At 44.9% G+C, this 21,010-nt stretch overlaps 2 protein-coding genes across 2 annotated transcripts; both read right to left on the reverse strand.

Annotated features, from left to right (window-relative positions):
* Window positions 1-3,218: 3,218 nt before the first annotated feature.
* On the reverse strand, window positions 3,219-9,207 carry LOC129694922 (interferon-inducible GTPase 5-like). The gene is made up of 2 exons (XM_055631678.1): window positions 9,191-9,207; window positions 3,219-6,191 (listed from the first exon to the last, which is right to left on the reverse strand). The coding sequence occupies exon 2, from the start codon at window positions 6,182-6,184 to the stop codon at window positions 4,988-4,990; it is 1,197 nt and encodes a 398-aa protein (XP_055487653.1). The 5' UTR covers window positions 6,185-6,191; window positions 9,191-9,207; the 3' UTR covers window positions 3,219-4,987.
* A 4,420-nt stretch (window positions 9,208-13,627) lies between these two features.
* LOC129694921 (interferon-inducible GTPase 5-like) lies at window positions 13,628-19,279 on the reverse strand. The gene is made up of 2 exons (XM_055631677.1): window positions 18,090-19,279; window positions 13,628-17,553 (listed from the first exon to the last, which is right to left on the reverse strand). The coding sequence occupies exons 1-2, from the start codon at window positions 18,107-18,109 to the stop codon at window positions 16,353-16,355; spliced, it is 1,221 nt and encodes a 406-aa protein (XP_055487652.1). The 5' UTR covers window positions 18,110-19,279; the 3' UTR covers window positions 13,628-16,352.
* Between the last annotated feature and the right edge of the window lie 1,731 nt (window positions 19,280-21,010).

Here is a 21,010-nt window from a genome sequence, read left to right on the forward strand (position 1 = left end):
TGAAATAAGCGCTCTACTAATAGATCATGCTTCTGTTACCGCCCTGCTAAAGGATCAGACTATTTCTGTGCTAACTTGTGTAAAATGATGACATCTGCTGTAGAACATTAGATTATAACACAATTAGTTCTACACTACACTACAATGCTACAATGCTTCCCGGCTGCTCGACTCGGGTGCAATCATCTCTGTTGTGTTGTCCTTACGCTGTTGGGTTCTGCTGCAAATATCTCAGTACTATTAAGTAACATTCTGGTTGGCATCTGCCTTCAGATTGGAATTTCCGTACATTCGTGGATTAATATTCGAATATCTTGATACTATTAGAATTTACTGCACTTGTCTCCGCCGTGTGAATTTTATTGCCGTTATCTCTATGCGATTAGATCAAAGTTGATTCGTCTTGCAAGAGATGACACCTCAGTAAGATTTGCCCTGTCACGCCAACACAATTCCCTCCACACCGCTGAGCTCGGTTTAACATGTTCCCAAACACGCGGTCTGGGGGCCGGAAGCAGCCGAGTAGAAGATCGTTCCCCGCTCGCTCCGGAGACTCCGCCGTGGCCGTTGAGGTCCAGTCAGCGACTCGACTGTACAAACCCGCCCGACTGTACAAAGCTGAATGGTTTCATTAGTTAACTCCTTTAACCACCCTCCATCTTTGGTCCATAGCTTCTCTGTCAGTAAGTGTAAACTGACCGGACTGTGTTCAATAAAGTCACCTGCAGTTAATAACAGGGGTTGTTGCAAAAGCTCATCAGGTGATGTAGCGTCTGTGGAGGGGAAATTCTCTCTGCTCCTCTTTCACGGGGACTGGCGGCCCTGAGTGGATTTTTGCCTGTTATTTTGTATTGTTGATCTCCAGCTCCGGACACAAGTGGGAAATAACATTTGTGGAGAAAATTGGAGGAAGTTTCACAGATATTAAAGAAATTAATCTGGCAAAATAACATTGAAAGGGGCCATGCTGTTTGTGAAACGGTGAAAGATTTACAATCCATAATCAGATGTTCATCGGATGAAAAACTCAGACTGTGACCGAATCTCTGGCACCGTGGGGTTATAATAAATATTTCATGTCAATTCTGTCACTGAACAGATTAAAAAAAACATCCATCGTTCACTGTATTTTTACTGAGGGAACTGCTCCCGGCGTGTTATAATTTGGGAGGAATCTGTAGGTGAACTGGACTGCCAGTAACCTGTAGAATGTGTGTAGAACAGGCTCGGTAATCTGAGGTTAACGCGCAGACTTCATTGGAGATGGAGAAGAACTTGCTCCCACTCGTGTTCTGTTGTTTACACGGTGGCTGATGAGATGGATGTGGGTCCCGCGGACTGGACCTCAGGTGGCGCTTGATGGGCTGGGCAGGTGGCTAGTTTGTGACGTGGCCACTCCTGTATTTCACTTGGCCTCCAGGTTCTCAGTAGCATCCCGAATTATCGCCACTTTCATCAGTCACGGGCCAGGAATTCCACAGAATCAGTGACAGGTTTAAAGTTTTAATCAAGGAGGGTTTGAGAACATTATACATTGTTTGTTCTGTCTCTGTGGAGCTCGTCCGTGGTGATACGGCTCAGTGTAGAGTGGCTGCTTCAGGAGTTTAGTGTAGGTGTCTAGTCTAAAGACGTCTCTCGACCCAAAAACGCCAGCCATTCCTTCTCTCCAGAGGTGCCGCCTGTCCCGCTGAGTTACTCCAGCATGTTGTGTCTATGTCAGGTGACTAAATGTTATTGTTCTCTGTGCAGGAGAGGGGAGTTGGTGCAAGTCATTAATATTGGTGACTAATATTGGATCGGACACCTGCAAATGTCACTCGCACATTTACTACAGGAGGACAAAACACAGGTCACCTGACTCAACATCTGTCTTTGGCAAGATGTTGGAATCTAGAATCAAGAAATAAATATTCATCCAGGAGAGGTTAGTTTAGTTTAGTTTAGTTTAGTTTAGTTTAGTTTAGTTTAGTTTAGTTTAGTTTAGAGAGCGCGTGGAAACAGGATCTTCGGCCCAGATTCCGCACAGCCCATCGATCACTATCCTACACACACTGGGGACATTGTTACAATCCTTACCGAAGCCAATTAATCTCCAAATGACCACACATTTGGAGTGTGGAGGATCCCGGAGCTCCGGAGAAAACCCACGCAGCTGAAGGAGCTGAATGTAACTTTCTATTTTCGTGAATGGTCTGAAGGAGTGAGCAGTGTACAAGGTATCCAGGTTGGTCGAGGACGTGAGAGATACCTGGGATGGCAGGGGGTGATGGAGATATTTAGACTCCACAAAATGATGTAGATAGGTTGAGTGAGTGAGCAAAGCATTTCGAAAATTGAGTTGTTTTTTTTAAATTTTATTTATTAGAAGTACAATACAGTGGTACCTTTTTACAGGTTCCCAAAATTATGTTAACATAATACATTCTCTGCACAACTTCCTTTTTTTTATTAAGAGAGAGATAAGAAAGAAAGAGACAGTAAAGAATAGAGGGAAGTCTAGTGTGTTTGAAAAAAAAGAGAGAAAGTGAGCTAGTAAAGAAAAGAAAAGTAGGAAAGTGAAGCAGGAGGGAGATTATCCACTCGCCACAAGGGGATGATTTTTTTATATTCTTGATCATCTTTCACCCATACCTGAAACGTTTAATTTTTATGATATTGTTGCACCACATGAATACAAAAAATCAATAAATGGAGACCAACTCGTTAAGAATTGGTCTTGTTTGTCTATTAGGAGGAGTCTCATTTATTCCAGGTGGGCTGTGTCCAACATATTACTGATCCACATTTTAAATGTTGGTATAGTAGCATTTTTCCAAAATTTAAGTATGTTTTTTTGCTGTTATTAAACCATAATTAAAAAATGAATTTTGGGGTATATTTAATTTGTTCCCGTCTCCCATTACTCCGAATATAATCATTTCAGTATTAGGTTCAATTTTTATCTTAAATAGACTAGTCAAATATATCACACCAAAATTTATGAAGTTTTGTGCAAGAAACAAAAGAGTGTGTGATATTGGCATTTTGAGAAAGACATTTGTCACAGATGGGAGAAATATTTGGATAGAATTTATTCAACCTAGTTTTTGAATAATATAATTTGTGTAATATTTAAAATTGACTTAAATTGTGTCTAGCATTAATCGAACATTTATATATATATATATCAAATACTTTTCCCATGTTTCTTTGGAAATTTGTATCATTATTTTTTTTACCCAGTCTTCTCTAATTGCCTCTGTTGATGGCATACTCCGTTTAGAATACTATTATATAGATATGATATTAAGTTTTGTGAGTCCACCGTAATATTCATTGCTTCTTCCAGTGGGTCTATCATTATGTTCTGAAATCTTGGTATATATTTCTTCATAAAGTCACATATCTGTAAATATTTAAAGTATTGGTTGTTATTCAGATTAAATTTTGATTTTAATTGTTGAAATGATAATAAATTTTCCATTTCATACAAGTCACCTACCTTTTAAATTTCCAATCTTTCCCATTGTCTATATGTTTTATCCATAAGAGATGGTTTAAATACCGGGTTATTCACTGTGGGTGTTAGTGCTGATAAGTTTCGTAATTTTAAAGTTAATTTTATTAGTTTCCAAATTCGTATTATATTATGTATAATTGGATTCTTCTTATATAATGTATTGTTCAATTTTATCAGGGAGAAGAGGATCGCTCCCAAATCGTACGGAGAACAATCCTCTTTCTCCATTCTTATCCATTCCATCTGTTGAGAAGGACTATCCAACCAATAAATTACATTCTTAATATGCACTGCCCAATAATAATATAAAAAATTAGGCAGTGCAAGTCCCCCTACGCCTTTGGGTTTGCATATGCGGTTTCTTTTAATTCTATGTGCTTTACAGTCTCAGATAAAATTGGTAATATTAGAGTCTAATTTAAAAATAAATGTTTTGGTATATATATTGGTATGGATTGAAATAAATATATTATTTGTGGTAGAACTATCATTTTTATAGCGTTTATTCTGCCAATCAATGATAATGGGAGCGTTTTCCAAAATTTAATCAGAGCATTCAATATATTTAATAATGGTGTAAAATTAGCGTTAAATAATGATTTATGTCTTCTAGTAACTTGAATACCCAGATACTTGAATTTTTCCGTTGCAATTTTAAATGGAAATTTTAATAGATGATTCGCTTTCTGCGGCTTTAGTGACATAATTTCACTTTTGTTCCAGTTTATTCTATATCCAGAAAAAGAACCAAATTCCTCGAATAAATTTAGTAAATTAGAAAATGGAGTTTAACGCAGGAAATTGTGAGGCCATACATTTGGATAGGAGGAATCTAAAGCCGGGTGTGATCTAAATGGAGAAAGTCTGTAGATAAAGGAGACACATAAATATGAAGATGTTTGTATCCATGAGGTACAAGTGACTAGTGGGTCGGTGAAACAAGAGGTTAAGAATGCTAACGGCATGTTGGCTTTTATTGCAATGGGGTTGGAGTTTAGAAATAGGGAAATGTTGCCATAATTGTAACTAGAATATCTAGAATGTTGTGCATAGTTTTAGTTGGCCAAGTGTACAGAACATGACAACACACTCAGCCCACTGGGATCAGAAGATCATCTTCTCATGTAAGACTGAAGAAGTTAGATCTGTATTCGTTGGAGACTGGAAGAAGATGTCGTCTTTGTGAAACAGTCCAGCCCCTTGGAGGTTTGACTAGATGTTGATATGGTTTCATTGGTGAGAGCTTGTTGAACGCGGTGGCAACGTCACACTGAGTCTCCCCGGGAGAGTTATCTTCTGTTCTCCGGCGGGTTGGTGCGGTTAAGGTGTTTGTAGTGAATTGGTTGTGAAGATTACAGCAGTGACAACAGCTTTTAAAATAATTCATCAGCTGTGAAATAATTTGGAATTTAATGAAGATGTGAAAGATGATATTTATTTTCCATTCCCGTATCCGTGATGACTTGCAGCAACTCAGTAGCGGATTCTTTATTGTGGATGACCAGGGTCAGTGGCAAATGCAACTTTCACCACTCTCTGGGCATTCTCCACAAGTTCATCCAGTGCGTCGGTCAGCAGCGTGTAAGTCATTCTATATGACGATACTGCCCCGAAGATGGAGCCTATGACTGGTAGCATGCTTTGGACCACTTCCACAAAAAAACTGGAACGCCCAAACATTTGGTGCACAAGCGCGTCATTCACTTCACCCATCAGAGGGGTTTTCACTTCTGCTTTCAGAAATTCCACTGATTTATTTGCTATATTGGCGAGGCTTTCAATGGAGGCATCATCCAGGCTGAGACTTTTGCGGAAATCTAGTATTACAGTGGCTATTATCCCGGGGTTAACGACGAAAGTCAACCCGGGAACAGCCACCGCTCCCACGGCTCCTGAGACTATCGCCACCATCCAGATACGTTTCATCAACTGGGCTCGTTTCTGCTCCACAATCTTCACCGTTGTGCTTGGAAGTGACATCAATAAAACATCTTTTTTCATTCTATCGAGATTATTTACAAGCGTTTCCTTTAACTGAGGAAAATCAAACTCATTTAAGGAAAGGCTTGATATCAGGAAAATATTGGGGTCTGAAATCCCCGCTTTGGTCAAACCGCAACTTATGTTTTGTTTTATCTCAGCAAGTTTCTCCTTTCTGTCAAAAACTATACCCTGCTTTTTCAAAGATTCGATGTCATTGTCAATTTGACTTCGTACGAAGTAAAACTTCTTCCCCAAGTTTTGAATCTCCTTGGCGACATTTGCATCGTTTTCAGTGAATCGATCATTTGAGATTATTATGAAAAAATCGTATGTAGTAAATTCCATTCTGCTCACGTAATCCTCCATTGGAAACTCTAATGATCCAACTCCCGGCAGGTCCCAGAAGCAAACATTAGGGAAGTCGGGATGTTTGTATGGAGTTCGCTCCATTGTGGTTTCATTGACTCCGGTTTTAGCTGCACCCTCATCGCTGGCCCGCAGCCCCCTCATGGCGTTGATGAAGGTGGATTTCCCTGCACCTGCTTCTCCGGTCACAGCGATGTTAAGCTCTGCATTTTTCATATCGTCCAATTTTGTCACGATCCGTGTCGCAAACTTGCTCAGCCCATCCTGGTCATATATAGTCTGCAGCTTTTTCATTTCTTGCTCAGTGAAGAATGTAAATTCTGAAAACCAATCCATCGTCTCTCTGCGGAAAGAAATGAACATGTTGTATGTTTAATACATCTCTAAATGTGTATTTCATGAAACACAGAAGCAAAATCACTGTCACGTGTTTATGATCAAAGCAGAGATCACTGGACCTGAATGTCCCACTTCACAGAGATAGCGGGATACACTGGGCTGAAGATTCAATGAACCGGTCACTCATTAACACTCCTTCCCATTCCCACACTGGCCTTTGTGTCCTAGGTCTCCTCCATTGTCAGAGTGAAGCTAAACACAAATTGGAGAAACGGCAAAAAAAAAAAAAATATATATATATATATATATATATTAATGATCTGGATGGGGGAATTGAAGGCAATATCTCCAAGTTTGCGGATGACACTAAGCTGGGGGGCAGTGTTAGGTGTGAGGAGGATGCTAGGAGACTGCAAGGTGACTTGGATAGGCTGGATGAGTGGGAAAATGTTTGGCAGATGCAGTATAATGTGGATAAATGTGAGGTTATCCATTTTGGTGGCAAAAACGGGAAAGCAGACTATTATCTAAATGGTGGCCGATTGGGAAAGGGGGAGATGCAGCGAGACCTGGGTGTCATGGTACACCAGTCATTGAAAGTAGGCATGCAGGTGCAGCAGGCAGTAAAGAAAGCGAATGGTATGTTGGCTTTCATTGCAAAAGGATTTGAGTATAGGAGCAGGGAGGTTCTACTGCAGTTGTACAGGGTCTTGGTGAGACCACACCTGGAGTATTGCGTGCAGTTTTGGTCTCCAAATCTGAGGAAGGACATTATTGCCATAGAGGGAGTGCAGAGAAGGTTCACCAGACTGAATCCTGGGATGTCAGGACTGTCTTATGAAGAAAGACTGGATAGACTTGGTGTATACTCTCTAGAATTTAGGAGATTGAGAGGGGATCTTGTAGAAACTTACACAATTCTTAAGGGGTTGGACAGGCTAGATGCAGGAAGATTGTTCCCGATGTTAGGGAAGTCCAGGACAAGGGGTCACAGCTTAAGGATAAGGGGGAAATCCTTTAAAACCGAGATGAGGAGAACTTTTTTCACACAGAGAGTGGTGAATCTCTGGAACTCTCTGCCACAGAGGGTAGTTGAGGCCAGTTCATTGGCTATGTTTAAGAGGGAGTTAGATGTGGCCCTTGTGGCTAAGGGGATCAGAGGGTATGGAGAGAAGGCAGGTACGGGATACTGAGTTGGATGATCAGCCATGATCATATTGAATGGCGGTGCAGTCTCAAAGGGCCGAATGGCCTACTCCTGCACCTAATTTCTATGTTTCTATGTTTCTAACTCGTATTTCGCTTGTGCAGCTTACAGCCCAGTCATATGAAGATAGATTTTGTTAACTTCAGGTAATCCCGGCATTCCCTCACTCTCTATCGCTCCCCACCAAGTTGCACCAGCTTCTCGTTTTCACCCAACAAACAGCGAACAATAATAAAAATGTGATTATCGTGGCCGTGTCACTACACTCTACCAATCCCAGTTTTGGAGACATTGGTATCACTGTCTCGCTGTAGGACACTAATATTTGTTTTTTATTCTGGATTTTAAATCGTGTATTGTGGTTTTGTACATAATTTATGATTCTTTTATGTAATATACGAAGTTTTCGATATTTATTTGATGGTGTTGTTATATGCAACGTGTTGTATGCAATGGCATCTCTTGTTTGGACCTTGAGTCTGAAATAATAATAACAATAATGATAATAATAACAATAATAATAATAATAATAATAATAATAATAATAATAATAATAATAATAATAATAATAATAATAATAATAATATGCCCTGGTTCTGGACTCCCCCAACATCGGGAACATGGAACATACGTGTCCAATCCCTTAATAATCTTATATGTTTTACCAAGGTCCTCTCTCAACCTTCTAAACTCCAGAGTGTACAAGCCCATCCGCTCCATTCCTTCAGCATATGACAGTCCCGTCATCCCAGGGATTTTACTTCGGAGTCACGTGAGTGGCTACGTGAAGAACCCGTCCAGCACGCATGCGCATAATGAGCGTTCACGCAGATGCAACAGCGATGAGCGGGAGTACGGGCGCTCCCGCTACAAGCCTGAAGGAACAGACCATCAGGTAAGTACTTACCCACAGGTTCGAGTTTACAACTTTGCTCCTCTTTGTGCTCCAGGGGAAACTGGAGTAAAGCAGCACAGAGGGAAAACCGCCCCCGTTCGAATCCAGGGAAGGACCGATCGATTCCGTCAGTGGAGGGGGGAGAGGCGGCACCTGGACCCGCACGCTGCGGTACACAGTGATATATATTGTAAATAGCTGGGGTCCCAGCACTGAGCCTTGCGGTACCCCACTTGTCACTGCCTGCCATTCTGAAAAGGACCCGTTTACTCCTACTCTTTGCTTCCTGTTTGCCAGACAGTTCTCTATCCACATCAATACTGAACCCCCAATACCATGTGCTTTAAGTTTGTATACTAATCTCTTATGTGGGACCTTGTCAAAAGCCTTCTGAAAGTCCAGATATAACACATCCACTGATTCTCCCTTATCCACTCTACTAGTTACATCCTCGAAGAATTCTATAAGATTCGTCAGACATGATTTACCTTTCGTAAATCCATGCTGACTTTGTCCAATGATTTCGCCACTTTCCAAATGTGATGCTATCCCATCTTTAATAACTGACTAGCAGTTTCCCCACTACCGACGTTAGACTAACTGGTCTGTAATTCCCCGTTTTCTCTCCCTTTTTTTAAAAAAGTGGGGTTACATTAGCTACCCTCCAATCCTCAGGAACTAATCCAGAATCTAATGAGTTTTGAAAAATTATCACTAATGCATCCACTATTTCTTGGTTTCAAGATTTCAAGTTCAGTTTATTGTCACATATACCAAGTGAAATTTGAATTAGTCGCTTGGTAATTGGTCAATTGTCTGAAAATGCTTCAGCTTCACACCAGGTCGTAAATCATTCCAGTTTGATCATATCGTATATTCCATTACAACATGTCCACGTTACCTGCAGGAGAGCGAGGAGTCGCGGAGATCTGGGCTTGCGGTCAGCTGCTGCCTTGCTGGAGTGCGAATGACCGGGCTCCGAATCGCAGTTTTATCTCTCAACCCAATAAATCCACGTGACTGTAGGGTGTGTGTTGACAGTAATTGGAATGGTATCTGTCACGTGACGCATTACGTGACACATGTCGCTCTTCAAGGGAGATGCTAAATGCATTTCGTTGTCTCTGTACTGTATACTGACAATGACAATTAAAATTGAATCTGAATCTGAATCTGATTAGCAAACACAAAACGAGGTGATATAAACTGCACATTGAACTATCTTCAATCGGACTTTGCTGGACTTTACCTTGTTCCAAACACTATTCCCTTATCATATATCTGTGCACTGTGGACGGGTTGATTGTAATCATGTATTGTCTTTCTGCTGACTGGATAGCCAATGCGCTTGGCCTGATTTAACAAGCTGACAGCGGTTAGATTGTCAGAACACTGTCGGGACATTATCTGCGGCTGGAAACAGAATGAACATATTCCTCCATGGCCATTATTCCAGCTCTCAGTACTGCCCGCAGAGTGAACAGCTTCACTGTTACGGCCCTGTCAACCCATCCCCTAATCCTACTGTTTTGAACTGGATCACCTCTCCAAATCCCAATCAATATGGCCTCAGTTTCTCCCCATTGAACAGGCCAGTCATTCTGGGAATCCACCTCAAGATTCCCGCATCCCGTCTCCCAAGCCAACTGTCCTGTGTGGTTTAAGGAAACCGGAAAAAAACATAGAGCTCTAGGTGTGGGTCTGTTAAAGAAAACGTTAAAACACAACACAAATATCTGGCAAGATAATCTAGACTTTATTCCAGAGCGCCAAATACAGTGATTACTGGGGCAATCTAGGAGATAGCTAAACAAACAAAGATTCATCTGCTCCTTATTTACAGACTTTCCTTTTGATGTTCCGTTTGCCAGAGCAAGCACATGAGGAATTTCCTTCTTCCCAAATGGTTTTACAATACTCACAGACCATCCACCTCCGGGAAACACAGCACAATAAACTCAACTGAACATCACCCCATTAGAGCAGAGGGTTTAAAGGCGCCGACCGCGGGTGAACCAAGAGTTGGATGACTGAACTTTATTGCCTTCCCCCACAGTGGGAAACGATGATTCTGCTGTGTGGGGATGTTGATGGTAAACTCGATTGTGTGTTGTGTTCTTTATCCGTATGGCTGTACGGTAACTCACACCTCACTGCATGTGATAATAAATGTAACTTAAACTTGAACTATCCAGAGATGCTGCCTGTCCCGCAGAGTAACTCCAGCTTTTTATGTCTATCTTCCTATCCATGTACCTGTCCCACATAAGTGTCTCTTAAATGTTGTAATATTACCTGCCTCAACTACCTCCTCTGGCAACTCGTTCCATATATCAACCTCACTCTGACTGAAAAAGTTGCCCCTCAGGTTCCTATTAAATCTTACTGATGAGAGTGTCTCATGTTGATGCTTTTGGTGGTGGGGGTCAGTGTCCATGATGGACTGGGCTGGGTCCACCGCTCTCTCCAGCCTCTTGCGTTTCAGTGAATTGGAATTGCCGAACCAGGCCATGATACAACCAGTCAGGTTACTGTCTCCAGTGATGTGTAGAACTCTTTGAGCGCATCATTGACATCAAATCTCAACTTCTCGGAAAGTAGACGCACTGGCCTGCCTTCGCTGTGATTAGGTAAACGGTGTGGTGATAAACCTTTAGGAAATCATACAAACGTCCATGTGACTTCTTAACTACTTGTTGGACCAGCTGACTGACTGTGCAGGAAGGAACTGCAGATGCTGATTTACACCAAAGATAGACACAAAATGTTGGAGTAACTCAGCATATTGACTTTTCTATGTTCTAAACCTCTGCTTTCCCTCCCTCTCTCCATCCCTCCCCATCCTAATTATCCGACCAGTTTGACTGTTATTAAATGTAATTCCATTTTATCTTAACATAGAAACATAGAAACATAGAAATTAGGTGCAGGAGTAGGCCATTCGGCCCTTCGAGCCTGCACCGCCATTCAATATGATCATGGCTGATCATCCAACTCAGTATCCCGTACCTGCCTTCTCTTCATACCCCCTGATCCCCTTAGCCACAAGGGCCACATCTAACTCCCTCTTAAATATAGCCAATGAACTGGCCTCAACTACCCTCTGTGGCAGAGAGTTCCAGAGATTCACCACTCTTTATCTTTGTATGCTTCATTGCCTCCTTCCCCTCAGCTGAATTAATCTGTTCCAGTTTAGTGGATCTCAGTTCCCTATGATGTCTCGGTTTCACACCTTTCCCTTCCATATCTCTGTGTCTATCTCTCCCCTGACACACTGAAGAAGAGTCTCGACCCGAAACGTCACCCATTCCTTCCCTACAGAGACGCTGCCAGTCCCACGTGGTTACTTAAGCATTTTGTGTCTATCTTCGGACCAGCCGACTAGCTTTGTGGCTCATGCACCAGAACACCTTGATCCCTCCGAACTTCATTCATTTGCAGTTTCCATCCGTTTAAATAAACAGCATTGGGTGGGCAAATGTCATTTTGTCTCTGCCCTGAAAACCTGACCCTTTACTTGGAGAACCCCCTCATTCTAGACACCCAGTCAGGAGAAGCGTCAGTTGTGCACCTACCCAGTTACACTTCATATGAGACGACAGTTATGATTAGTCACTCATTACACACCTGACCAAGCAGAGTTTCTCATTTTCTGCCATGCTCTGAGAGGGGGAGGGGAGACTTTACACAGATGTAAACTGCTGACCAACATCCACTATAAACCCACTGACTCCCAGGGCAATCTAGACTACACTTCTTCCCACACTGCTTCCTGTAAAGACTCCATCCCCTACCCCCAATTCCTCCGTCTACGCTGCATCTGCTCCCATGATGACGTGTTCCACATCAGGGCATCGGGGAATGGGGGTTCCCCTCCCCTACTATTGATGAGGCTCTCACCAGGGTCTCCTCTATACCCCATTACTCTGCTCTCACTCCCCAACCCCCCACTCGTAGCAAGGGCAGAGTCCCCCTTGTCCTCAACTTTCACCCTACCAACCATCACATACTACAGATAATACTCCGTCAGTTTCGCCACCACCAACGTGACCCCACCACTCGCCACGCCTTCTCATCTCCTCCCCTGTCTGCTTTTCGCAGAGACCGCTCCCTCTGTAACTCCCTGGTCAATTCGTCCCTTCCCACCCGAACCACCCCCTCTCCGGCACATTCCCTTGCTAGCACAGGAAATGCTACACTTGTCGCTTTACCTCCCCCCTCGACTCCATTCAAGGACCCAAGCAATCTTTCCAGGTGCGACAGAGGTTCACCTGCACCTCCTCCAAATGTATCTATTGCATCCGCTGTTCTGGGTGTCAACTGCTCTACCTCGGTGAGACCAAGTGTAGGCTGGGCGATCGTTTCGCCCAACACCTCCGCTCAGTCCGCAATAACCAACCTGATCTCCCGGTGGCTCAACACTTCAACTCCCCCTCCCATTCCGAATCTGACCTCTCTGTCCTGGGCCTCCTCCATGGCCAGAGTGAGGACCACCGTATATTGGAGGAGCAGCACCTCATATTTCCCTTGGGCAGTTTACACCCCAGCGGTATGAACATTGACCTCTAATTTCAGGTAGTCCCTACTTTCTCCTTCCCTTCTCAGCTCTCTCTCAGCCCACTCACTGTCCCCAACTCTTCTAGTCTTATAAATATATAGAAAATAGGTGCAGGAGGAGGCCATTCGGCCCCTTCCTGTCAGCACCACAATTCAATATGATCATGGCTGATCATCCAGAATCAGTACCCTGTTCCTGCTTTCTCCCCATATCCCTTGATTCCGTTAGCCCCAAGAGCTATATCTAACATCCCCCACATCAGATTGGGTTTTGTAAACACAACACCTTAATGATCAAATCCTCAATAAATGTCCACGTGACCAGATTCCCCAAACATGTGGGAACCCCATTTCCCACCTTACTGCTTCAGTACAAACCAAAGACAAGGCCTGTGTGTGGTCTTCCACTTCATGGCGATGGCAGCAGATACTGACCCCCTTGACCTGACACAGAATAGTTATTTAGAGATACAGCATGGAAACAGGCCATTCGGCCCAACTAGTCGAGGGCAACCATCGATCTCACCTTCACATTAGTTCTAAGTTATCCCACTTTCTCGCCCGCTCTCTACGTACTAGGAATAATTTACAGAGACCAATCAACCTACAAACCCGCACGTCTTTGGGATGTGGGGGGAGACCGGGACAACCAGAGGGAACCCACACGGTCACGGGGAGACTGTGCTAACTCCACACGGACAAGAACCGATGTCAGGATGGAACTTGTATCACCGTGCTGCCCCATTCTCAACATCAATGCCCGGGTTATAGAACTGGGTCGACCACAGTGCCGCACGACCTGGCAGTGATATGTAACCCGTTCCTCCAGGGGAAATATCTGTCTCTATATTCAGCATGTTGAAACACAACCGGATCTCACAAGTTTCACTAACACGGGTCAGCTGCAGACATTTTAATTAATGGACGAATATTAAGAGTTAGGCTTCATATAGAACTTTTATTGTGTATATTTGTACTGAAGCAAGCTTGTTAATTAACAATAGATACAACTCTACTTGTCTAAACAGTATACATGTGTTGACCCATCAACAGCAACAGTGTTACATATCATGTCAAAGAGTCACCTGTTGCTGTGCGAGACTAATCTGATTACACACATTCCCCATCAACAAGTCAGTTGAAGGGAACAGGGTCCACATTACTACACAAGTACATATTAAACCCCCCAATGTGGCTTATTTTACATCAGCATTTCCTGCTCAATCAACGAGCTGTATGATCAAAGCTGCAATAGTAATTGTCGGTTACATTAGAAACAATGTTTTCATATAATAACAGAATTCAAAATAATACCAAAACAGTCGTGGTTACAGTTTAGTTTAGTTTAGAGATACAGCGCGGAAACAGGCCCTTCGGCCCACTGATTACATGCGGCCCATCGATCATCCCGTACACTAGTACTATCCTACACACTAGGGTCAATTTACAATGCTGACAGAAGCCAATTAACACACACACCTGTATGTCTTTGGAGTGTGGGAGGAAACCGTCACACCCGGTGGAAGCCCATGCACAAACAGACAACCCCCGTAGTCAGGATTGAACCCGTGTCTCTGGCGCTGTGAGGCAGCAGCTCTACCGCTGCGCCACTGTGCCGCCCACATTCCAGTGGGATGTATTTCAGGCGGGTCATTCTCATCAGTTCTAAACATTCTCCATATCTCTTTGTCTGGAGCTGTAGATGATAGACATGGTCCCAGTTCCCTCACAGAGAGTTGGTCTTCTTGCAGATGTATCTCCACTCCTTCACCTTGGTGAAGATTACTGGGAATAAGACAAGTGACAGGTTCTCAGACACGTTCCCACTTTCCCCCACACTGGAAGTTTCCCGTCCTGGAGAGAAACGTCCTTCCCAGACACTCGCTGCCAGGCACAATCTAATGAAGGCGCTGACTTTCCAGTTCACATTGATACCAAAGTAGATGCATTGGAGTGTTTTGCTGCTGAATGAGAACTGGTTTATTGTTGCTTGTCGGGAAGTTCTGAGGGACACAAACGGGCTGGTAGAATCATAGACAGACACAACACGCTGCAGTAACTCAGCGGGGCAGGCAGCATCTCTGGAGAAAAGGAATAGGTGGCATTTCGGACCGACACCCTTCTTCGGATTGAGAGTCAGGGAGAGGGAAACGAGAGATATGGAATGGTACAGAGAACAAATGGATGAAATATATGTAAAAGGACAAATCAAAACAAGGCGCGATGATGAAGGACAGGTAGAGCCCACAATGGTGCATTGTTGGCTATGGGGAAGGTGGTAACGAGTTATACAGACTGTGGTACTCAACAGGACGATAGTGAAACTAGTCTGATGACGAGGGTGGTGGGGGGGACGGAGAGAGAGGGGATGCAAGGGTTACTTGAAGTTAGAGATTCAATATTCATTCCGCTGGGTTGTAAACTGCCCAAGTGAGTTGCTGGCCAGATCAACACAGGACATGACCCACTGGGGCAAATGTTCCCACTATATTATGTCCCGCTTGTGACTATTTCAGGGTCAGTGCTTTACATCTTTAGGGGGCTTCTGAAGTGTTTGTAGTTGTGGTGTGTGAAACATGGACACAGCATGACCCGATGCACAGGAAGCTGAACATGACCAGATCACCCAGCACACTGTTGATGCTTCACAGGTGAACATTGACCAGGATGCTGGGAATAATATCTCTGTACTTGTTCAACATAGGGCGCTGATCCTTTATGGCCGCCTGTTCAACTGAGTGCCCCTCCCCCTCCCTCAGTAATGTACCACAGTGTCAGAAATTTCAAAATGGACGAGGAATATTTCCAAAAATGATTACAGCAAACAGCAGGAACAGGGAACTGCAGATGCTGGTTTACAATAAAAAGTCACAAAGTGCTAGAGGAACTCAGTTGACCAGGCAGCATCTCAGGAGAACATGAAGATAGGCACAAAATGCTGGAGTAAGTCAGAGGGACAGGCAACATCTCAGAAAGAAGGAATGGGCGATGTTTCGTGTCGTGACCTTCCTCAGTGATAGTCAATGGAGAGGGAGACATAGAGATATGGGAGGGTGAGGTGTGAAAACGAGAGATCCAAGGGGACGCTGCTGAAGGAAAATGTAGAATGGATCATTGTTAGGTGAGGGGAAGGTGCCAAGGAGGCATTCAAGCAGTAAAATTAATTCGGGAGGATAGAGAGAGAGGGAAAGCAAGGGGTCCTTGCCATTGGACTAATTAATATTCATACCGCTGGGTTGTGAGCTGCCCGAGCGAAACATGAGATGCTGTTCCTCTAACTTTCATGAAGCCTCACTCTGACAGTGGACAGAAAGGTCAGTGTGGGAAAGGGAGGGGGAGTTAAAGTGTTTAGCAAACGGGAGATCACGTGGGCCTAGACAGTCTAACAGTGAGCTCCAAGCAAACAGCAATCAGTAAGAATTAGCGCACGATTTGGCGTTAGCTTTCTTCAAAGTATGAAGCCCAGCTCAACGTGAAATGACGGGATGGATATTGGTGCAGAGCGGTTACTCGGCGCCTTTGGCAACAGCGAGCACCTTCTCTGCGCACTCGACCAGAAGTTGCAGCGCCTTAGTCAGTATCGAGTAGGTCATCAGAAATGATGACCCGGCTCCAAAAACTGAACCAATTCCTGGGATTAGGTAAAGAGCGGTTCCCACAACTGAAACAGTGACGGCGACTGCACCTAACCCCATCCTGACTATAATGGGTGCAGTTATTTCTCCCAGTAGGAATGATTGTGCTGCGGCTTTCAGATCTTCCACGGACTTGCCTGTTCTCTCGGCCAATATGCGCAGAGCAACATCATCCAGACACAGGCCTTTACGGAAATCAATTATCGCTCCAATCAATATCCCCATGTCACAGGCGGCAGAGAGACCCGGGACCGGGATCGCTCCCACTCCTCCCGACATGATCGCCAACATCCAGATACGTTTCACCAACACCTCACGTTTCTTCCTAATAATCTGCACATTGATGTTGGGAAGGGCCAGGATGAAGACAGATTCCTTTATACTTGGTAAACCATCTCCAAGTGCTTCCATTAACCGAGGGAAATCATACCGATCCGGCTCAAAACTGGATATCAGGAACACTGTGGGATCAGGGATCCCGGCCTTTCCCAACCTACTGACGCAGTCGCTCCGGATCTTTCCCATTTCTGCACCTTCATCAAATGTCTTCCGTTCCTTCCGCATTGAATCAAGGTCAGCGTCAATCTTAGAGCGGACAAAATAGAACTCCTTCCCCAGCCGCTTAATCTCCTTGGCAAGTTTTGCATCATTCTCTGTGAATCGACCAGCTGCCACTATGATGAAGAAATCGTATTTTTTAAATTCCATTTCCTTCAGGTAGGAACCCGCGGTGAATTGTGTAGTTCCGATCCCCGGCAGGTCCCAGTAGCGGACATTGGGCAGAGTGGGATGTGAGTATCCGGTTGGCTCCATTGTAGTTTCCGTGGTCCCAACCGCAGCCGCTCCCTCATCTTCGCTACAAAGACCTCTCATGGCGTTGATGAGGCTGGATTTTCCTGCACCCGTGTCTCCCGTCACGGCGATGTTCAGCTCGGTGTTGTCCAGTTCTTTCACCTTCTTCTTCAGCAGAGATTTAACCTTTTCCACACCTCCCGTTTCGAAGTCGGACTTCAGTTTGCTGATCTCTTCCTGTGTGAAGTATGTGGAGGTCTCAGACTGAGCCGTCTGTTGGCTGAAAGGAAACATGTTCAGTGAAAGTTTCCAGTTGAAATGAAACCAACTGAAATAAAGGACAAGCACCTTCTCTCCCTTTCCCTCTTCTCTTCCCATTGTTCCACCTGGATACACACCATTTATCCCACAATCCCGCCCTTTCCCCCTTCCCCCATCACCTTCACCTATATCCATTCCTCCAGCTTCCCATCTCACACCTCTTCTCTTGGACTAGGAGCGGAATTAGGCCATTCGGCCCATCTACCCCACGAGTTCTCCTTATCTCAGTCTTTTCATCACCGGCCTCCCTTCAATCATCACCCCCTCCCCCACCCTCCAACATCGATCAACCTATCACTTGCCTGACTTAGTCCTGCCCCCAATCCTCATCCAGCCGCCTCTCTCCAATCACAATTAGAGTGAAGAAGGGTCCCGACCCGAAACGCCACCTGTCCCCCAGAGATGCTGCCTGACCCACTGAGTTACTCCAGCGCTGTGCTTGAGGTGAGGGAGGAGAGGTGGAGAAGTAACATTGTGCGATGTATCCGGACATACCTGGAACTGGCATTTCCCATTCTCCTTCTTTGTCTGTCCTTGTCTCGCCTGTGCGATGATCCAGTGGTCCCAGCACTGCCCGGGGGGGAGAGGTCTGGGCACCGGGGCTCCTCCTTGTCTTCAGTTGTGTGTGTTCTCCTAGAGGAAAGCAGAGAGGTTGCTGGTGGTTCTTTCTGTAGCAGAGGTGTATGTAAGGCAGCAAAGTATCTCCCTCTTAATCAATATACGTCATTTGGCCCAACTGGTCCGTGCCAACACAATGCCCCATCTATGCTAGTCCCACTGGTTCACAATTGGCCCATACCTTTATAAACCTTTTCCATCCATGCCACTGTCCAAATGTACTTTAGATGTTGATATAGTACCTGCTTCAATTAGTTCCTCTGGTAGCTCGTTGCACAGACCCCCGCCACCCTCTGAGTAAAAAAGTTGTCCCTCATGTTCCAATGGAATCTTTCCTCCCTCACTTTAACCCTAAGCCTCTACCACGGGTAAGAGACTGTGGATTCACCCTCAATTTCCCTCATGATGTTATACACATCTTTCAGATCACCCCTCATCCTCATGCGCTCCAAGGAATAAAGTCTTAGTCTGCCCAACCTCTCTCTAGAGCTCAAGTGTACGAATCCTGGAAACTTTCCCTTAAATCTTCTCTGCGCTCTTTCCAGCTTAATTCAGTTCCGTTCAGTTTAGTTTATTATCACGTGTACCGAGGGACAGTGAAAAGCTTTTGTTGTGTGGCTATCCAGTCAGCGGGAAGACAATCCATTATTGTAATTGAACCATTTACAATGTACAGATACACGATAAGGGAATAACGTCTAGTGCAAGGTAAAGCCAGTAAAGTCTGATCAAAGATAGTCAGAGGGCCACGGGAGAGTAGTAAGTAGTTCAGGACTGCTCTCTAGTTGTGTTGGGATAAAACCCTGTGACAGTAACTTGCTTTCAATCTCCCAGTGATTCTCAGGAACAAGTTGCATCTGCAGAATAAAGGAATTAGACTTTAAAATTAACCTACGAACATTCATCTAAATCATTGATATATATTGTAAATAGCTGCGGTCCCAGCACCGAGCCTTGCGGTACCCCACTAGTCACTGCCTGCCATTCTGAAAGGGACGTTTTAAACCCTACTCTTTGTTTCCTGTCTGCCAACCTATTTTCTATCCATGTCAGCACTCTACCCCCAATACCACATGCCCTAATTTTGCCTACTAATCTCCTAATAAAGGAATTGTGTTGGGATCAAACAATAACAATAACAATAACAATACAATTTATTTGTCGTTTGGGCCCCGTTGAGGTCCAAACGAAATGTTGTTTCTGCAGTCATACATACAAAACGAAAAAGACCCAAGACACAACACAATTTACACAAACATCCTACACAGCGCATCTTCTTCTCGCTGTGAAGGAAGACAAAAAAAACATATCTCTCCCCTGCACTCCCCTCTCCTCCCCATGTCAGAGTCAAAGACAGTCAAAGCCCCCAGCGGGCGATGTTAAATGTCCCGCAGCCATTAAAGCCACGCCGGGTGATGCAAGGCCAAGCACCAGGTCTTGGTGCTGGAGCCCCGGCGGGCGCTCAAAAGGTCCCGCAGCAATTCCAAGCCGCACGGGGCAGGTATGTAAGGCCCCGCTCCAGGTAATCTTCAGCCCTGCAACTCGGGCGGGAGCAGTCGCCATTGTGTAAAGGGAGAATAGCCAGGGTGAGAGAATACAGCCTTGGGGTGTGCCTGTACTGAGGAACAGAGTGGAGGATGTGTTATTGTTAATCCTCACCCTCTGTTGCCTGTTCCAGAGAAAGTTGTGAATCCAGTGGCAGATGCATGGGTCAATGTTCATGACCCATGATTGGTGGAAGCGGACTAGAGAAAGCAGTTGATTGGGAGTCAGATCCCTGCTGATTTCTTCCAGCACTTTCTATAGTATTGGAAACATAGAAACATAGAAAATTGGGTAACGGGGGGGAATGAGGGCCAGGGCAGTTTACTGTTCTGGATGTCAGATGTGGGAAGTCATGTAGTCTGATAGCCTTCCAGACGTCCACATCTGCGCCAGGTGTGTCGAGATGGGGCTCCTAAGGGACCGTATTAGGATCCTGGAGCAGCAGCTCGATGACCTCCGTCTGGTCAGGGAGAGTGAGGAGGTCATAGAATGGAGTTACAGGGAGGTGGTCACTCCAAGACCATGGGAGGCAGGCAACTGGGTCAGTTAGGAGGGGCAAGGGGCAGAGGCAGGGACTGGAGAGTACCCCGGTGGCTGTAAACCTTGACAATAAGTACTCCTGTTTGAGTACTGTTGGGGGGGACAGCCTAACTGGGGGTAGCAACAGCGGCTGGGCCTCCGGTACAGAGACCGGCCCTGTTGCTCCGAGGGGTAGGGAAAAGAAGAGGAGTGCAGTAGTAATAGGGGACTCTATAGTTAGGGGGTCGGATAGGCGATTCTGTGGACGCAGTCAGGAAACCCGGATGGTAGTTTGCTTCCCTGGTGCCAGGGTCTGGGATGTGTCTGAACGTGTCCAAGATATCCTGAAATATGAGGGAGAGGAGCCTGAGGTCGTGGTACATATAGGTACCAATGACATAGGTAGAAAAAGAGAAGAGGTCCTGAAAGGAGAATTTAGGGAGTTTGGGAGAGAGTTAAGGAGAAGGACCGCAAAGGTGACAATCTCGGGATTACTGCCTGTGCCACACGACTGTGGGAGTAAGAATGGAGCGAGGTGGAGGATAAATGCGTGGCTGAAGGACTGGTGCAGTGGGCAAGGATTCTAGTTTCTGGATCATTGGGACCTCTTTTGGGGAAGGTGTGACTTGTACAAAAAGGACGGGTTGCACTTGAACCTGAGGGGGACCAATATCCTGGCGGGGAGATTTGCAAAGACAATAGGGTGATTTCACGAAAGGTCACGGGAGCATAGA

This window comes from Leucoraja erinacea, unplaced genomic scaffold (genome assembly GCF_028641065.1).
Source record: "Leucoraja erinacea ecotype New England unplaced genomic scaffold, Leri_hhj_1 Leri_860S, whole genome shotgun sequence".
NCBI lineage: Eukaryota > Metazoa > Chordata > Chondrichthyes > Rajiformes > Rajidae > Leucoraja > Leucoraja erinaceus.

Coding starts and splice junctions, on each gene's coding strand:
- LOC129694922 (XM_055631678.1), bottom strand. CDS start 6,184: ATGGATTGGTTTTCAGAATTTACATTCTTCACTGAGCAAGAAATGAAA.
- LOC129694921 (XM_055631677.1), bottom strand. CDS start 18,109: ATGGGAAATGCCAGTTCCAG. Junction 17,554..18,089: donor ATGGGAAATGCCAGTTCCAG/GTATGTCCGGAT, acceptor GTTTCCTTTCAG/CCAACAGACGGCTCAGTCTG.